General features: G+C 38.7%; 1 protein-coding gene across 1 annotated transcript in view; it reads right to left on the bottom strand.

The window, feature by feature from the left end:
- Window positions 1–16,089, bottom strand: part of LOC131426656 (uncharacterized) — a 234,547-nt gene extending 218,458 nt beyond the window's left edge. The window contains exon 1 of the mRNA XM_058589528.1: window positions 14,171–16,089. Within this exon, the coding sequence (XP_058445511.1) occupies window positions 14,171–14,231 (61 nt within the window). The 5' untranslated portion in view covers window positions 14,232–16,089. The remainder of the gene's footprint in view (window positions 1–14,170) is intronic.
- Window positions 16,090–16,552: the final 463 nt, after the last annotated feature.

The following is a 16,552-nucleotide window of genomic DNA, read 5'->3' as shown; positions in this document are numbered from 1 at the left end:
TGAATTACGTATTTCATTCGTCCCGCTTGCTTTTATGTGATTCAGCTCCATATGTTTGGTTCTCTGTGTGTGTGAGTGTGATAATTTTCTAACTACGACTCAGCGCAAGCCATTTTCAATTATCCAAACTTGTCGCAAATCCATCACCCATCTTCAAGCAACAGTTTCAAGCTATCTGCGAGCGCAAATAACCCCAATTTTTCCCGTCATTATCTTATAATCCTTGCGGTACCGTTCAATCCGAGTAACGAGATTTTGCACCATAAACGCTCTACGCCTTACTCCGAAAGCGAACCGACCCCGTGTTTGTGGCTGTGTGTTTGCACACAGAGTGGTGTACAGTTTTGTCACGGCACACTAGATCCGACTTCGGCAATGGAGCGAAATCCAGCTTATGGCTGTTGCTTCAGCCCTTAATCCTAATTGCCGTGTACACACAAAACTGGATGTCGTTGTTCAACCCCAACCAGAGTCTCGGTTCGCACAGAAGTGACATACACACACACCTACGCTGTTTACACACATTGCGAAGAACAATAAAACAGCTAGCAAAATATGTACAGCAAATATCTTCGCAAAATAAAATATCTACGTCGGTAGGCTGTCGGACAGGTAGTGAACTACGACTACGACTACGGACGATGGAAGATGGAACAGGCTAGCGCAGCTTACAGGTTTGCCATTAGAAGGCTCTAGTGTTTCGCGTTTAACCGGTGCTACGTTATTTATGGTCGTTATTTACGGCGCCTACTGCGATACTCTCACACACACGGGCAGGCTTGGCGTGATCGTAGCTTCTTTCTCCTCCGTCGATCCGAATTCGACCGCGAAGGCAAGTGGGCCGAACCGGAGCGGATATAAATTCAAATCTCTGTACCCCCTTCTCTCCGTGCCGCGAGTGTAGTGAATTAACGCAGGGGCAATGGGATGGGATAGGGAGGTGAGGTCAGCATAGCTAAATGCGATTGGATTTTTATCTCGCCCTTGCGCTCTAGTCCAGTTCAGGATCGTAAAGCTCCAACCCGGTGGTGTGCGCTCCGGGAGTTGTAATTAGACCAGACAGGGAACTACAACAGTGTCTTTTGAATTAGGTCGGGATTAGCGTGTAGCTAAAAGAAGCATAGGGCTTACAAGCAGGAGTAAAATAACAGACTGTAGTCGAGCAAATTTGGTGTAAAAAAAATGCTACCCGATTCCAGTATGAAAATTCAACCAATTTTCGTAGAAAAACGAAACTTCAAGTTACATCATACTATCGAAAAACGAAACAACTTCCTAACGTTGAAGGTCAAAAAACAAAACGGAATTCGTCTCGAAATTTAATCCACCACCGACAGAAGAGACAGCATCCGAATTGCACCGGTTGTACTTAAATTTTTTTTTTTCACTTTTCCTACTTCGAAGTGACAGCCAGAGCCCGGACTACTTTGATGTGTTTGGAAAGGATGCACGACGAAAAAAAACTAAATAAATGCCGTACGAAAAAGTAATCGCAGAGAGCTGTTGAATGTGGCCTTTTGCTCAAGGCTGACTAGATGGTCGACGATGATGATGATGATGATGATGCTCATGTTGGTTTTGTCGAGACGAAAGTTCTATCTGTGACGGTCTGACCAACTCTCGAACAGGCCGCCAGCTGTTCCCAGTGCCCATTCTTCATTCGAAATCGGATTCATTAGAAGAATCATTGGTTGAATTGGAATAAATCCAGGCGATTGAACCGCTTTGAAAACTGTTCGAATGGAAAACCATTAGAACGACTTGATTTCGAACATTTCGTTGAGCGAATGAGTTGTCATTGTTACGCATTTTGTTCCATAATTTGCCTACTGCGGATGCGGCTTGTTCCCATGATTAATGGTTTTTGGTTTACCTCCGACCCCCGACCACATCGAGATTTCTCGCCTAAAATTTTCGTTCCAACCGTAACGGGAAGCCGTCAGAATAATTAATCGTCCGAAAAATGACTGGATTAATCTAACTTACCAAATTGCTGGCTGAAACTGTAAACCAAAGATATTGATGATTCCCGGAGCTCACTTTCGTACTGTGTCACGGTCGCCATGTAGCATATCTGACTATTATTTTGGGGTACTTGTGAAACGAGATTTCGCCTAAATTTTCTTGTTCTGTAACTAGCAAAAACTTTATGTCTGATTAGCGGTTTAGGCTGAGCTACTGAGTGGCATAACAGTTCAATAAATAAACTGTTAAAGACTGTCCCAGAACGTATGGACGCAACCAAAAACCGCTGCCATTCCGCAATGGTTCGGAATTTTTATGGCTGCGTCCTGTTGTTTACACTCTTCTCTAACCACTTGTGCAGTTGTTTATTCGTTTTCATTAGTTTGTTTCGAAATGCGTGGACTCTCAGTAGGACAACGTCGAGAAATTGTGTACAAAAAAGAAAGATAGCAAAAATGGAAGGAGTAAGTGAAAAAGCCGTGCGAAACGCAATCAGGAAGTTAAACCGAAAACGGGTCGTGAAAAAAGGTCCAGCTAACCCTCAGTTGGATAAACGTATGCTGAAGGCGTTCGAGCAAAAGAAGGGGGTTTCAGTTCGGAATGTGGCCAAAAAGTGGGCACTTCGAAGTAAAATGTTCTTCGTGCTATAGAACGTTTGAATCTTCGAACCTGTAAGAAGCAGAAACAACCAAAACGTAGTCCGAAACAAGAAGCATCGATGATCAGGCCGAGAGTTCGAAAGCTGTACAATACGATTCTTGCTGGAAATTTGAACTGCATAATCATGGACGACGAAACCTACGTGAAACTCGATTACAAATCCTTGCCGGGACCACAATATTATACGGTGCGAGAAGGGCAAGAGTTAAACCAGTCCGAGACATCAATTGAAGTCGAAAAATTTGGTAAGAAAGCTATGGTCTGGCAAACAATTTGTAGCTGCGGTACGATTCCGAAACATGTCTCGACAGCTGAAACCATTCAACAGTTCGAAAAAGATTGGAAAAAAGTGTCAAAACTTGTCGCCAAGAAGTCTGTACGGAATTTAATGAGGAACGTTCGCAAGAAGGTGCGCCAGCTAGTCTACAAAGGCTAAGTAGCAAATGTTGAGAATAATATTCTGTTGTTATCGAATAAAATTTTGAATATCTAACACTTGTGAATTATTTACAGCGAAATCAAAGTGCGTTCATACTTTCTAGGACAGTCTTTAAATAGTCGGAAAAAAGCCAAGTTTTACAAAAATGCGGTGTATTAATGATTATCAAAAATTCAGTCAAGTTTTCGAATAAAAATACTAAAATAATTTCCTATTTTTTGTTTCACATTGAAAAAAAAATAGATTTTCAAAATTTAAAGTTGATTTGAAAAAAAAATCACAATTGTAGCTTTGAAGAGTCTTTGCTCCAAGATAGAGCTTGAAATTGAAAATCATAATCATCTAAGCTAAAACTCAATTTATAAGGAGAGATCAAAAACAAGTTTTTGTTAGTTTTAGTTTTTTCTCCTTTGAAGCTCCCATTTTGCAATATAAGAACGGTTGGTAGGGATTAAAATTACCTATCTTGGAACAAAATTTCGTTCAAATTGAAAGCGTGTTTTTTTTTAAATCAACACTAAATTTTGATAATCTATTTTTTTCAGTGTAGGATTCGATTAGACGAATTCCGTGTCAAATCGCACTCAGATTTGTACGAAACTTTTTAGACATGTAGACTTGAAGTCACGAAAAGTTACTTTGCATACTTTGTTTTTTTTCCAAAATTGATCTAGACTGTGTTTTGAAAAGGGTCTAACATTTTCTATCAAATTTTTCAAATAGTTGCAGTTGAAAAAAAAAAGTTTTGTGCTAGTGATTATCAAAGAATAGTCGAATTTTCAAATAAAAATACTAAAATAAGTCCAAGTCAAATTCCACACTGAAAAAAAATGAATTTTCAAAATTTTAAGTCGATTTAAAGAAAAAAAAATTTTAGCTTTGAAGAATTTTTTCCCCAAGACAAAACTAAATAGATATATTGAGACAAAATTTCATTCAAAATCGAAATTTTTTTTTTTTTGTAAACCAACTTGAAATTTTGACGATCGATTTTTTCCAGTGTAGGATCCGATTCGACGAAATCCGTGTCAAATTGTACTCGAAGTTGGCGGCACCCTCTCAGATTTGAATGTAACTTTCATGTAGACTTAGTCTTAAAAAGTCACTTTGCATACTTTGTTTTTTTCAAAAGTCGAACTAGCCTGTCTTTTGAAAAGGGCCTAACTGTTTCTACCGTTTTTTTCCAAATAGTTGTGGGTTAGATCTCTATTGTTTTCAGACATTTTGTTCCCACATCCCCTTTTTACTCCGTTTCCACAATATTTACTTTTCTTCATTCTCTTCCGCAACATCACCATCATCGTCCACGTTAGACCGCTCCAGTCGAAAACCAGCATGCGGGCCACCCGCCGGGCCTTCGTAGCCTGGGGGTGTTTCCCGCGGACCCACACGGACCGAAGGATGCGGCCTACATGGATATTCGCCATTTGGAAGACCCTCATCCAATATTCAATTCACCTCGCCTGCTGAAAGCTGAATTGTCGAGAATCCACTACCCCGATACTACATTACATAATGATACTATTCTAGTGTCAAGTTAGTCGTAATTAAGATTAGTAAATACCCTTGGCATCTTAGAGCTTAAGCAGTGTGCCTAAAAACTATATTATAATATTGAATAAAAAAAAATAGTTGTGGTAGAGGAAAGACAATCCTAAAAAAAGTGGTGTACCAGTAATTTTCGCAAAATCAGTCACATTTGCGAATATAAATACTGAAAAAAAGTCCTACACTGAAATAAATCGACTTGCAAAAAAAAATACATAACTTTCTATTTTGATGAAATTTCGTTTCAAGATAGGTTCCTTACTATCCGTTTATGCATTGTGAGATAAGCACTTTAATAAAAAAAAAAGTTTTTCCAACAAAAAAAGTACATGAAATTTCCGAAATCGAAAAAAAAATTTTGAAGGAAAAAAAATTCTAGAAATTACATTAAACGTCGAGATTTATGGTTTTTTCAAAATAAAAATGTTCAAAAAACAAAAAATTCGAGATGACAGTAGATCTTGACTACACATACGATTTTAAGGAATTTGACATCAAAAAAAATTGTTCGATTTGGGAAACTTCAAAATTAAAGTCAATTTTTCAAACAATTTTTTCGAAATGACACTAAATCTCGACGTTTCATGCAATTCTAGGACATTCGGTTTCAAAAAAAAAAGACGATTTCAATTTTTTTAGTCGATTTTATTCAGTGTACGATTCGATTAGTAGTAGTACGACATTTTTCTATCAGAATTGTCATTTTCCGGTTATAACTAACTGTAAAAAAAATGGTAGATAAAGTTTGGCTCTTTTGAAAAGACAGTCTAGATCAGTTTCTCGGAAAAAATAATGTTTGCAATGTGGTTTCTTATGACAAATTCTATCTGTCCAGAAAGTACCATCAAAATCGAAAAAGGTGCTGCCGACATTTGCTCGAGTCGACACGAAATTCCTCTATTGTAATGTTGTTTCAGATGTTTTTGTTGGCTGTCAAATTGACTGGTGTAATGTTTAAGAATCGATTTTGTTTTTTAATTTTTCATTATTTTTAAAGTTTCGTTTTCGATTCGTCAGTGCAAAGTAGTTAAAATTGATCTGCTAGTGCTAGTTTTTGGTTCAACTGACAGCTTGTTAGAAACGGCCTACAGAAAAGAGTCTAAATGAGTCATTGTTCTTCCGTAACGTAGGTGAACATTTCCTTTCATTCCGAAGTTTCCTCTTTTTGCTGAAATTGAAACAACTCCTGACGACGGATTGTCTTCGAAAAGACGGCTGAAACGTAAGTCGATTGAAATATTCCTCGTCCAATCAAAAGACTAAACTTCCAACAAATCAAATTCCTCAACTCATTACCGACACGCATCACTGGCCCGGAGTTCCGTTTCGGTAAACTGAAGCACTACTACTATGCATTGGGGAATCGTTATTTCCGTTCGGTTGGAACCGTCCTCCCTTTCCCCAGTCCAGTAGTAAACCAATGCCCTTCCGTAGCATTCCGTTTTCCCCCGGTCCACACACAACATTTTCCTGTCAGTCAGTCCCGAGCCTTAGTCAAACCAAACGTAACGAATCGTATCGGATCCAATTTTCACCCGACCAGAAGACCTCATTGTTGTACGCAATCGTTAGAATAACACCCTCACCTTGCATTCCGTACCTTTGCTCCGTCACACCCCCCCTTCGATTTCGGTGTGTGATTTGCTATAGTCGATTCTTTTCGCACTTTTTTGCCTTCATCCAAGGCAACATTGGAGCAGCTGTTTGCTAGATTGAGGAGCGAAAATCAACAGTTTGTTATTGTTGTTTCTTTGCTTTTGAAAACCGAGATCGAAGTAGGCAACCGTTTCTTTTTGCCTTTCTTTCTTTGTTGCTGCGGCACGATTCGGTCAAAGCATGTCAAGACGGACATGTTTCCATGCCAGCACCGTACCGCATTCACGTAGCTGTCTCTTCCGACCTCAGCTGTCAATCTGTTTGTATGGGAACGTGCCGGCGATTCGATTCGGATTCTGATTAATTCAATATGAAGCAGTTATCGAACGAGCCACCGCATTAGCGCATTGATTGATTTACATTACAATATTGCAAGATGTTTCGAGGCTCCGGCACAAAACCACTTTTGCATGAGTCATATTAGCATAACACGTGACAATTATTACGCTTCATTTTCCCGCAACAATCGAACCTGATCGGAATACTGTGGGACACCGTCAGGCGTCATTATCTATTCAAGTTCCCGATCCCGCTGTATAATTCCACGCTCGTTTCCTCATCATTTTCTATTGATTTGAATCAGCCAACTGCTGTAACTGTAATCGAAAGCGTTTAGTTTCACTACATGGAAGCATTGTTGTACTCAAGTTAAATGCCTACACTTGCAACAGAGTGGAGAGTTTTGAAAGACCGATACAGTTGTTGGAGTGCGCCGGGGGGGGTGGGTTAAAATCAATAAACGGTAATTATCTTAGTAACCATCGCAGTAAGCTGGGAAAAGAAAACCACTTACAGCCAACTGGGACCTTCACGATGATTATATCATTTCTCCGATCCAAGCAGGCTCTTTGTTACTGCTGCTGTTGCTGCTCTTGTTTTTGTTGTTGTTGTTATCGAAAAACACAGTTGACTGCTTCGAGGCGTTGTCAATAACGGTCCAATTATGGTCTGCTGGTAAAAGCAAAACACACACACACAGTCACACACGACAGTGCAAATAATTAGCGTAAATACAATTAGATTCAACGAGAAAAAAAACAGCGTTAGGTGTTCTGGTGGTCGTCGCACAGGTGAAAACGATTAGGTTCAATCAGCGGCATAATCAAGTTGTTATGGTGGCCGAATTTTCGCTCCCTACGTTGCTATGAAAATTTAACGAGAACTGAAATCGGTAGCGGCTTCCAGCGGATATCCAGCCGGAAGAGTTCATGTACAAGTTGAAAATAGCTTTTCAATTTCTATGTGTTGGTTGACTTAGAACCGGAGCCCCGAGTCGTAGTGTCCTGGTGTTAGAAGGAAATACGCATTGTTGTGCTTGTTTGAAACATAAGGAGAAACATTTTTTTTTAATTTTCCTGTAATAAACGTGATTAAGATGCTAATTCTTAGCGAATCATATTTTAATCTGAAGAATCTGAATTTGGTATACGGTTTTTTTTGCAATCTTCTTTCACTCGTTGTTTTTGTAAATCGATTTTTTTCAGTTTAGGACTATAGGATTTTTTTTCAGTATTTATGTGACTGATTTTGTGAAAATTACTGGTACGCCACTTTTTTTAGGATTGTCTTTCCTCTATAACAACTATTTAGAAAAAAATTTGTAGAAACAGTTTGGCCCTTTTCAAAAGACAGTCTAGTTGGACTTTTGAAAAAAAACAAAAACAAAGTATGCAAAGTGGCTGTTTGAGCCTAAGTCTACATAAAAGTTCCATTCAAATCTGAGAGGTTGCCGGCAACTTCGAGTACGATTTGACACGGAATTCGTCGAATCGGATCCTACACTGGAAAAAAAAGTTCGTAAAAATTTAAAGTCGGTTTACAAAAATAAACACAATTTCGATTTTGAATGAAATTTTGTCTCAATATAGGTAATTATAATCTCTATCAATCGTTCTTATATGGCAAGATAGGCGTTTCAATCAAATAAAAATTCTAACTAAAACTTATTCTTGTCCTCTCTTCATAAATTGAGTTTCATCTTGGAAGATGATGATTTTCAATTTATTTTTCGATAAATAGATACCGGGCAAAATATTCATTTTGGACAAGAAAAGTTCTCGTTAGTTGTCTTCAACGTGCTCATCTCAAAATGTATTAAGTGAACGCAGTTGGTAGGAAACATAATTATTTATCTTGGGGTAAAATTTCTACGAAATTAAAATTATTTTTTGCAAATTGGCTTTTAATTTTGAAAATCGATTTTCTCAGTGCGAAATTACACTAGGAATTTTTTTGAGTATTTTTAATCGAAAATTCAACTGATTTTGTGAAAGTCACTAATACAACAATTTTATTTTGTATAACTGGTCATTTCTCGAATACTACCCGTTTGAAAAAATTGATGGCAAAAAGTTAGACCCTTTTCAGAAGACAGTATATTTTGGATGCAAAGTAGCTTTTTCGGTCCAAACAATTTCATACAAATCCGAGTACGATTTCAATCGAAATTCGACTACTCGAATCCTACACTCAGGGTGGCAAGTGGATTAGCGATCTAAATTTCCCGGGTTTTTCCCGGTTTTCCCGGTGCGCGAGACTAAAATTTCCCGGTTTTATTTTATATTTTGTAGTAAAAAGATTCAATAATAGTGAGTGCTTTTTGCATGTGTTCAACGATCATTCTTCAAACCAGCAAACGTTCCGAAAGACGCAACTTATTTGTATGCATACTCAAAGAACTCGATTACTTTCATTTCCATTGAGAAGAATAGAGAGCTATCATTCTTCAATGAAGATCTTCAGTTCACTCAATCTTTGAGTAGAACTAGTTTTTTTGGACCGTTCGCGGACTGACCATCTCTAGTGTATTCCAATACTTTTTTAGCCTGGTATAGTCTGGAAAAAGAATTAAGTAAAAAATTAAAAATGAATGAACTAAAGAACAACACTCCTCCCGCAAACCCGATTCCTTCTAACAACCAGTGGTGTCTCGTAATCACCGGGTTGTGCACTGCCCCTATGGTATGAAATCAGAACCGTTTCGACGTTGCAACAGAGACAGCAATTTGTTTTCAACTGCCATAAGCATAAGCCACTGAAGCCTCACCTGAATGTGTGCATACAAGTTCTCACAGAGCCTATTTGACCAGTTGTGCAGTGCACGAGGTGCACATGAGGACGAGACGCCATTGCTAATAACATATACGATATTCTTTCAGAGTTGGGTTTTGGCTAGAGAACAAAATCCTTCTAGAATTCTTAAAATGTACGCTTGTCACTTTGGAAAAACAACAATCTATTTCTCTAGCGACTGAGATGATATAATGATGATTCTCCTATCATCGACAATTTTCGACTACTCCTTCGTCCACATCAATATCCTCATCATAGCTGATAATCTTCGAAAAAAAATTAACATAGATTCACTGAACAGACTCTTACGAACTCTGAAAAACTAATTTCAGCTTCAACGATTTGTTTCAGTCTTTGTTAAGACGTAGAGCCGTCTTGAGCTAGTTTTAATATGATCAGTATCTAACGGAGAAACAGATTGGAAAACTGACAAATCGTTGAAGGTCAATAAAAGGTTTGTGTACCTTTACCATTATGTTTGAGATCACACAATCGTCACTGTTGCTACCTCACACTAGTGGAGATCCATTAAATCAATGGATGAAACTATCGTGTGTTGTTACCTCGTAGATAGCGAAATAGACAAAAACAAAAGTCTCGAATCAGTATCGTGCGGCAAGAACAGATGGGTAGAAATAGACTCGTGATCATTGTATGTGTTTCTGTTGAATTTGTTTCCGTCGATACGGGACTGTAAGTGAATACCGTGGTGGCTAAGTACAGCGAAGCATGCTTAGTTTTCGTCCAATCAATTGGACTTTCTCTTCATGTGTTTTCATATGCAGGGTAGTTTAATTGGTAAAACAATTTCCCCGGTTAGGAGTTAGCTACGGGTTCGAGTCCCGTCTCTGCGGTAACATTTTCGCGTTTTTCATTTACATCATTGTGTTCACATGTCAGTTTTCCAATCTGTTTCCCCGTTAGATACTGATCATATTAATTTCAGCTGTCAAAGAAGGAAATCAAATACTCCTTGCAAACGGTGGATAAAGTATTCTCACAATTTGGCATTACTGAGATAAATTTTGGTGCAATTAGGAGAATCATTAGCTGACAACTAAAAACACGGCTCCTGAGAATTCTTAAAAAAATATTAAGCATGTTACTTATTCTGAAATTTGAAGACAATCACTAAAAAGGTCCTAAGTGCAATTGACAGTTCCTCTTTCTTTACTCTTTCTTTCGATTATTACGGTCCTATAGGCAATCCTTCTATCTTACACTTTGCAGACAACAACGACTGAAACTATCAACTTTCGATCTGCTGTTAAAAAAATGTTGGAAAATACAGGAATAAGCTGTAATAATTGAAAGAGAATATAAACAAAGAGAAACTGTCATTTGCACTTGGTACCTTTTCTAATATTTGTCGAAATTTAATAGAAATCCAGCAGAAGCATCCAAATTATCCTTATTTTTCAGTATGAGCATTCATTGTGTTGTTATTGATGACAACTAAGAAAGCTCTTATTAATTTAAAATTGCATACAAAAACCGTTGAGACATGAGGTGTTGGCTCCATTTTCAATGGATTGTGCACCATTGAACCTGTGTGGGACAGTAAGATGTTTCAGAACTTGTACTGAACTTCTAGTTCAAACACAAAATTGCCTTCAACTTTTCATTTGTTGTATTAGGAAAATTATGATGCTGAAAATCGTTACTAAGACTCGGACATTGACTAGTCCGAGTCTTAGTAACGATTTTCAGCATCATAATTTCCCGGATTTGCACTAAAATTCCCGACTTTCTCCAGGTTTTTCCCGGTGAAACCAAATTCCCGACTTTTTCCCGGTTTTCCCGGTCACTTGCCACCCTGTACACTGGAAAAAATCGATAATCAAAATTTCAAGTCGGTTTAAAAAACACAATTTCGATTTCGAATAAAATTTTGTCTCAATACATCTATTTAGTTTTATCTTGAGGAAAAATGTCTTAAAATTTTGAAAATCCCTTTTTTTTTCAGTGTGAAATTTGACTTGGACTTATTTTAGTATTTTTATTTGAGAATTCGGCTAATTTTTTGATAATCACTAATACAAAACTTTTTTTGTAGAACTTGTCTTTTTTTCGACTTCAACTATTTGAAAAATTTGATAGAAAATGTTAGACTCTTTTCAAAACACAGTCTAGATCAATTTTGGAAAAAAACAAAGTATGCAAAGTAGCTTTTCGTGACTAAGTCTACATGTCTAAAAAGTTTCGTACAAATCTGAGTGCGATTTGACACGGAATTCGTCTAATCGAATCCTACACTGAAAAGAATCGATTATCAACATTTAATGTTGATTTACAAAAAAAAGAACACAATTACAATTAGAACGACATTTTGTTCCAAGATAGATAATTATAATCCCTACCAACCTAACTAAAATTTGTTTTTGATCTCTCCTTATAAATTGAGTTTTAGCTTAGATGATTATGATTTTCAATTTCAAGTTCTATCTTGGAGCAAAGACTCTAAAGCCACAATAGTGATTTTTTTTTCAAATGAACTTTAAATTTTGAAAATCTATTTTTTCAGTGTGAAATAAAAATAGAAATTTTTTTTGGTATTTTTATTCGAAAACTTGACTGAATTTTTGATAATCACTAATACAACGCATTTTTGTAAAACTTGGCTTCTTTTCGACTATTTGAAGACTGCCCCAGAAAGTATGGAGGCACTTTGATTTCGCTGAAAATAATTCACAAGTGTTAGATATTCAAATTTTATTCGATAACAACAGAATATTATTCTCAACATTTGCTACTTAGCCACTAGCTGGCGCACCTTCTTGCGAACGTTCCTCATTAAATTCCGTACAGACTTCTTGGCGACAAGTTTTGACACTTTTTTCCAATCTTTTTCGAACTGTTGAATGGTTTCGGCTGCCGAGACATGTTTCCTAAGATGTGCCTTCGTTAATGACCAAAATTCCTCAATTGGTCAAAGTTGTGGGCAATTTGGTGGATTCATGTCTTTTGGGACGAAAGTGGCAAAGTTCTACCGTTGATTTCGAGTAGTGGCAAGAAGCAAGATCTAACCATAAGACAAAAAAATCCTTGTGGCTTCGAATCATGGGTAGAAGTCGTTTTTGTAAACATTCCTTGATGTATATTTCGCTGTTCATTGAAGCAGTGGTGATGAAGGGTTTCGAAATCTTGCCGCAGCTACAAATTGCTTGCCAGACCATAGCTTTCTTACCAAATTTTTCGACTTCAATCGATGTCTCGGACTGGTTTAACACTTGCGCTTCTCGCACCGTATAATATTGTGGTCCCGGCAAGGATTTGTAATCGAGTTTCACGTAGGTTTCGTCGTCCATGATTATGCAGCTCAAACTTCCAGCAAGAATCGTATCGTACAGCTTTCGAACTCTCCGCCTGATCGATGCTTCTTGTTTCGGACTACGTTTTGGTTGTTTCTGCTGCTTATAGGTTCGAAGATTCAAACGTTCTTCAGCACGAAGAACATTTGACTTCGAATTGCCCACTTTTTTGGCCACATCCCGAACTGAAACCTCCTTCTTTTGCTCGAACGCCTTCAGTATACGTTTATCCAACTGAGAATTAGCAGGACCTTTTTTTCGACCCGTTTTCGTTTTATCCTCAAAGGTGTTATCTTAACCGAACTTCCTGATTGAAAAGTTAAAGTTTGGAAAACACAAGGTATGCAAAATTGATTTTTGTGACAAAATCATGCCAGAAAATTTCATTCAAATCTAAGACTACGATTTGGCACGAAATGCAACTAATTGATTCCTACACTGAATTCAATTTGAATGATTTTTTTCCCAAAGATACATATGTAATTATGTTTACTTCTAACCATCCATACGTTGCGAGGAAAAACAGTGTTTCTCGCTAAAACTTTTTGCCAATATCATCAGGGCAACTAGCGACAAAGAGTCCATGAAAAAAACAGACTTGGGGCAAAATTTCTACGAAATTGAAATTGTTATTTTTTTGCAAATCGTTCCAGAATTTTAGTTCTGTTGTCCAGAAGTTGTAAACTTTGGGTGAATTCCACAAATCGATACTTCTCAGATAATTAAAATATTCCCAAAGGATTACGCGGAGTTTAAAAAAAAAGCCTGAAAATCTAAGAAGACTGAAAGACTGAAAAGTTGAAAGAATAAAAGACTACACAACCAAACGATTGAAAGATTGAGGAAAGACTAAATGGCTAAAAGAGAAAGAGACGAAAATGCGACAAAAAAGAAAGACTGTACGTCTAAAAGTCGAAAGATGAAATAATAGGGAACATGTAGAATAGAGTAACATATTAGTGATTTTTACGCATCACACCTCAGATCGTATTTAATTTATTTATTCGTGTTCACGTCCTCCAGTTATGTGCCTTTTTTATCACATTTCACCATAAATTTTATTGACTGAGTAGTTTTAAGAATTTCGAAATTGTTATATTCAAAGACCGGACTGTTCGACCCAAATCTATCAAAGCTTATAAATAAACTGAATAAATAAAAGTAAAGGAAAACAGAATCTGTCGAAGAAGTTCAAAATCTTAGTAGAGAAAAATGTTATCTGTGATCTTATTACCTCTCTTTAAAAGATATATCGAAGTAATTTTGAAATGAAATCTCATTAACAATTGTATAAAATTTTATCTGCCATCAATTTCGAAGTATTTCCATTCTACTTTTTCTACTTTCAAGTCGATCATTGTTCAAAATGAACATCACTCCATCTCACGCAAGTAAAACAACTTCAATTTGAAAAATTTGTCAAAAACCAAAATCCCGATAAACGCAACAGTCAGTCAATCAGTCAGCATCGAATCTTTGAACTAATAGCCATAACCCCAACAGCACAAAGCATACTCACTTGTTCGCACGGAAATGATTGCGATGATCAGCAGCAAAAATGTTATCCAAATTTTATCCATTATCTTGCTCGGATTTCCTCTGCTCGAAGTAGGCCTTGCTTTCGTGGGTGCTTTCGAAAAAAAAACAACCGGACCGGAGGTGTGCGTGCGTGCGTGTGGTGCCGTAGGCCGTAGGTAGGCTACTAGGATTGTGTTGTTGGTTTTTTTTTATTATTATTATTACAACATATATTTTTCCCGTGTAGGTATTTTGTCACAGAGTGCCACGCTTGGCGATACGAAGAAATGTCGAATGGCACGCGAGTTTACTTTTGATGGCCTGCTACGATGGGTGTTGTGCGCGCGCGTTTTGTGTAGGTGCCTGTCGGATGCGGGAAGAAAAAATGAAAAGAACGGTGCTTGTGCGAAAGTGCGCGTCTTAATTGTGCTGATAGCCGTCTTCGTTTTCGTCGTCGCCGGATTTTTCCTCTCGCCTACTATTCACTGTTTCACACTGTTTCGGTTTGTTGGTTTACTTTTATCGATATTCTAAACGAATTGTTTGGCATAGGAATAGAGTTGTGGGGGGGGGAGGGAGGACAATTAACGATTCAGTTGTGGGGAGAAGTGGAGCACTGTTCTGCGGGTACCGGAAATACTACTTTCCATTATTTTCGAATCGTCGTTAAGCTTTCTCACATTCCGGCAGCTGGGTTTATTTCGTAAAGAAAAACAGGAACGTTGGCACCTTTGCTGATTTATGTGCTCCCAGTTACTCACTTTTGCACCTTCTACCGTGCAACTCAACCCTAAATATTTACTCGTGTCACACTTTATTCTTCTGTCGAAACCGCACCGGACTAAGCAAAGAGCAAACAACAACGAAGAAAAAAAAACTGTGCCTTTATCTACTGCCGACGATCGAGGCAAATTTATTCCACAAACGTTTCACACTTTTTTCATCATCCTTCATTAATAATCCGAGCCGTAAATTTTGCCCCGCTTTCTTCGTTCGGGACGCTTCCAGTTGACACACCAACGACTTCCCCGGGGCACAATCAGCACAGCCTCCTGCAGGGGAACGCACACACACACAAAAACCTGAACCCCACACCCCCACGGAACAGGGGTCAGTGGGCACTTGCGATCTGCACACACCGCAAGGATGGTTGGGAAAAAAAAGCACTAAAAATATTAGACGACCGCTCGCGGTCGGTATCCCGATTCACCCAAGCGGATACGACGTTTCCGGTATCCGTGTCCGTGTGTGTTTGTGTGCGCACGGGGCCAAAGTAGAATCGCAATTAGCTGAACCTTTTTTTCCCGAGCGAAAAACTATCACCACTTCTAGATCCTTTCTCCGCACTTCTTCAACTTTTGGTGCTGTTGATTCATGGCTACCCAACCCTGCTCACGATTTTTGGGAAGTGGAAGAAGAAGAACGATAGTAAATCCTCACACCTGGCACACTATCACTACCTCGTTTTTTTCTTTTTTTTCGTTTGCGAGATCCGCCTTGTTGCACCGACCAACCAACGGAAACTAGAAACTGTCCGTTGAATCACACGCTCTCACTCATGAGTTCGGACTAAACCGAGATTTCGAAGCGCACGTTCCGAAAACTTAGAGTGCTGTTATCATTATTTTTTTTTCCTTCCGCCTACTGCGTTTCGATCACACTGCAGAACGGTTGGTGCTGCCTGGAGGTTAGCGGAAGTAACAGTGGCGACGGCGGCGGCAAACAGCAGCGGATATTCTGGAGCTGTTTTCTGCGGAGGAAATTTTTACTCACGATACTTTTCACGGTTTCGCCCTGACTGGCGAGTTCTGGATGGGCGACCTGCTGCTGAACCTGTTGTAACAAGAAGCTGCCGTTTGGGGGCGTCTGTTCTCTTCTGCTCTTTGAATCCCTGCGCTGACGGTCGTCGTCGTCGCCTGTTCAGTCCAGTCAAGAGCTGGATGTTTGGTTTGGATATTGCCTGAAACCACCCACGACCGACCGACCGACCGACCGACCGAAGCTTCTCCTGGTCTTGTGCTGAGCTGAGTCGAGAATGAGAGAGTGTTTTTGGGAAAAAACCCACTCGGATGAGTGTGTCGTGGCAAGAATGAGAGCAAGAGAGAAATCGCTCGAGAGTTGGGTGGTGGCTGCTCATTTTCCAATCACAACAACAACAGAGCAAGCCTTGCCAGATGAACCCACCATCAGCTGACACTGGAAAGCTCAACAGATTGTGACCGTGATGTGAGTGCAAGCAAAAAGCAACAGCATTTCGATGGGACCTTCGGCATGGCTTGCTGTGGTACGGTCGTTCACTGATCCGAAATCGGTATGCAATCGGTTGTTGAGTGAATGGTTCATGAAATATGCGGGAGTCAACTTTCTTTTTAGTCCAGTTGAA

This window comes from Malaya genurostris, chromosome 1 (genome assembly GCF_030247185.1).
Source record: "Malaya genurostris strain Urasoe2022 chromosome 1, Malgen_1.1, whole genome shotgun sequence".
In the NCBI taxonomy this organism is placed as follows: Eukaryota; Metazoa; Arthropoda; class Insecta; order Diptera; family Culicidae; genus Malaya; species Malaya genurostris.
The sequence above is the reverse complement of the archived record's forward strand: the minus strand, read 5'-3'. Positions and strand labels throughout refer to the sequence as shown.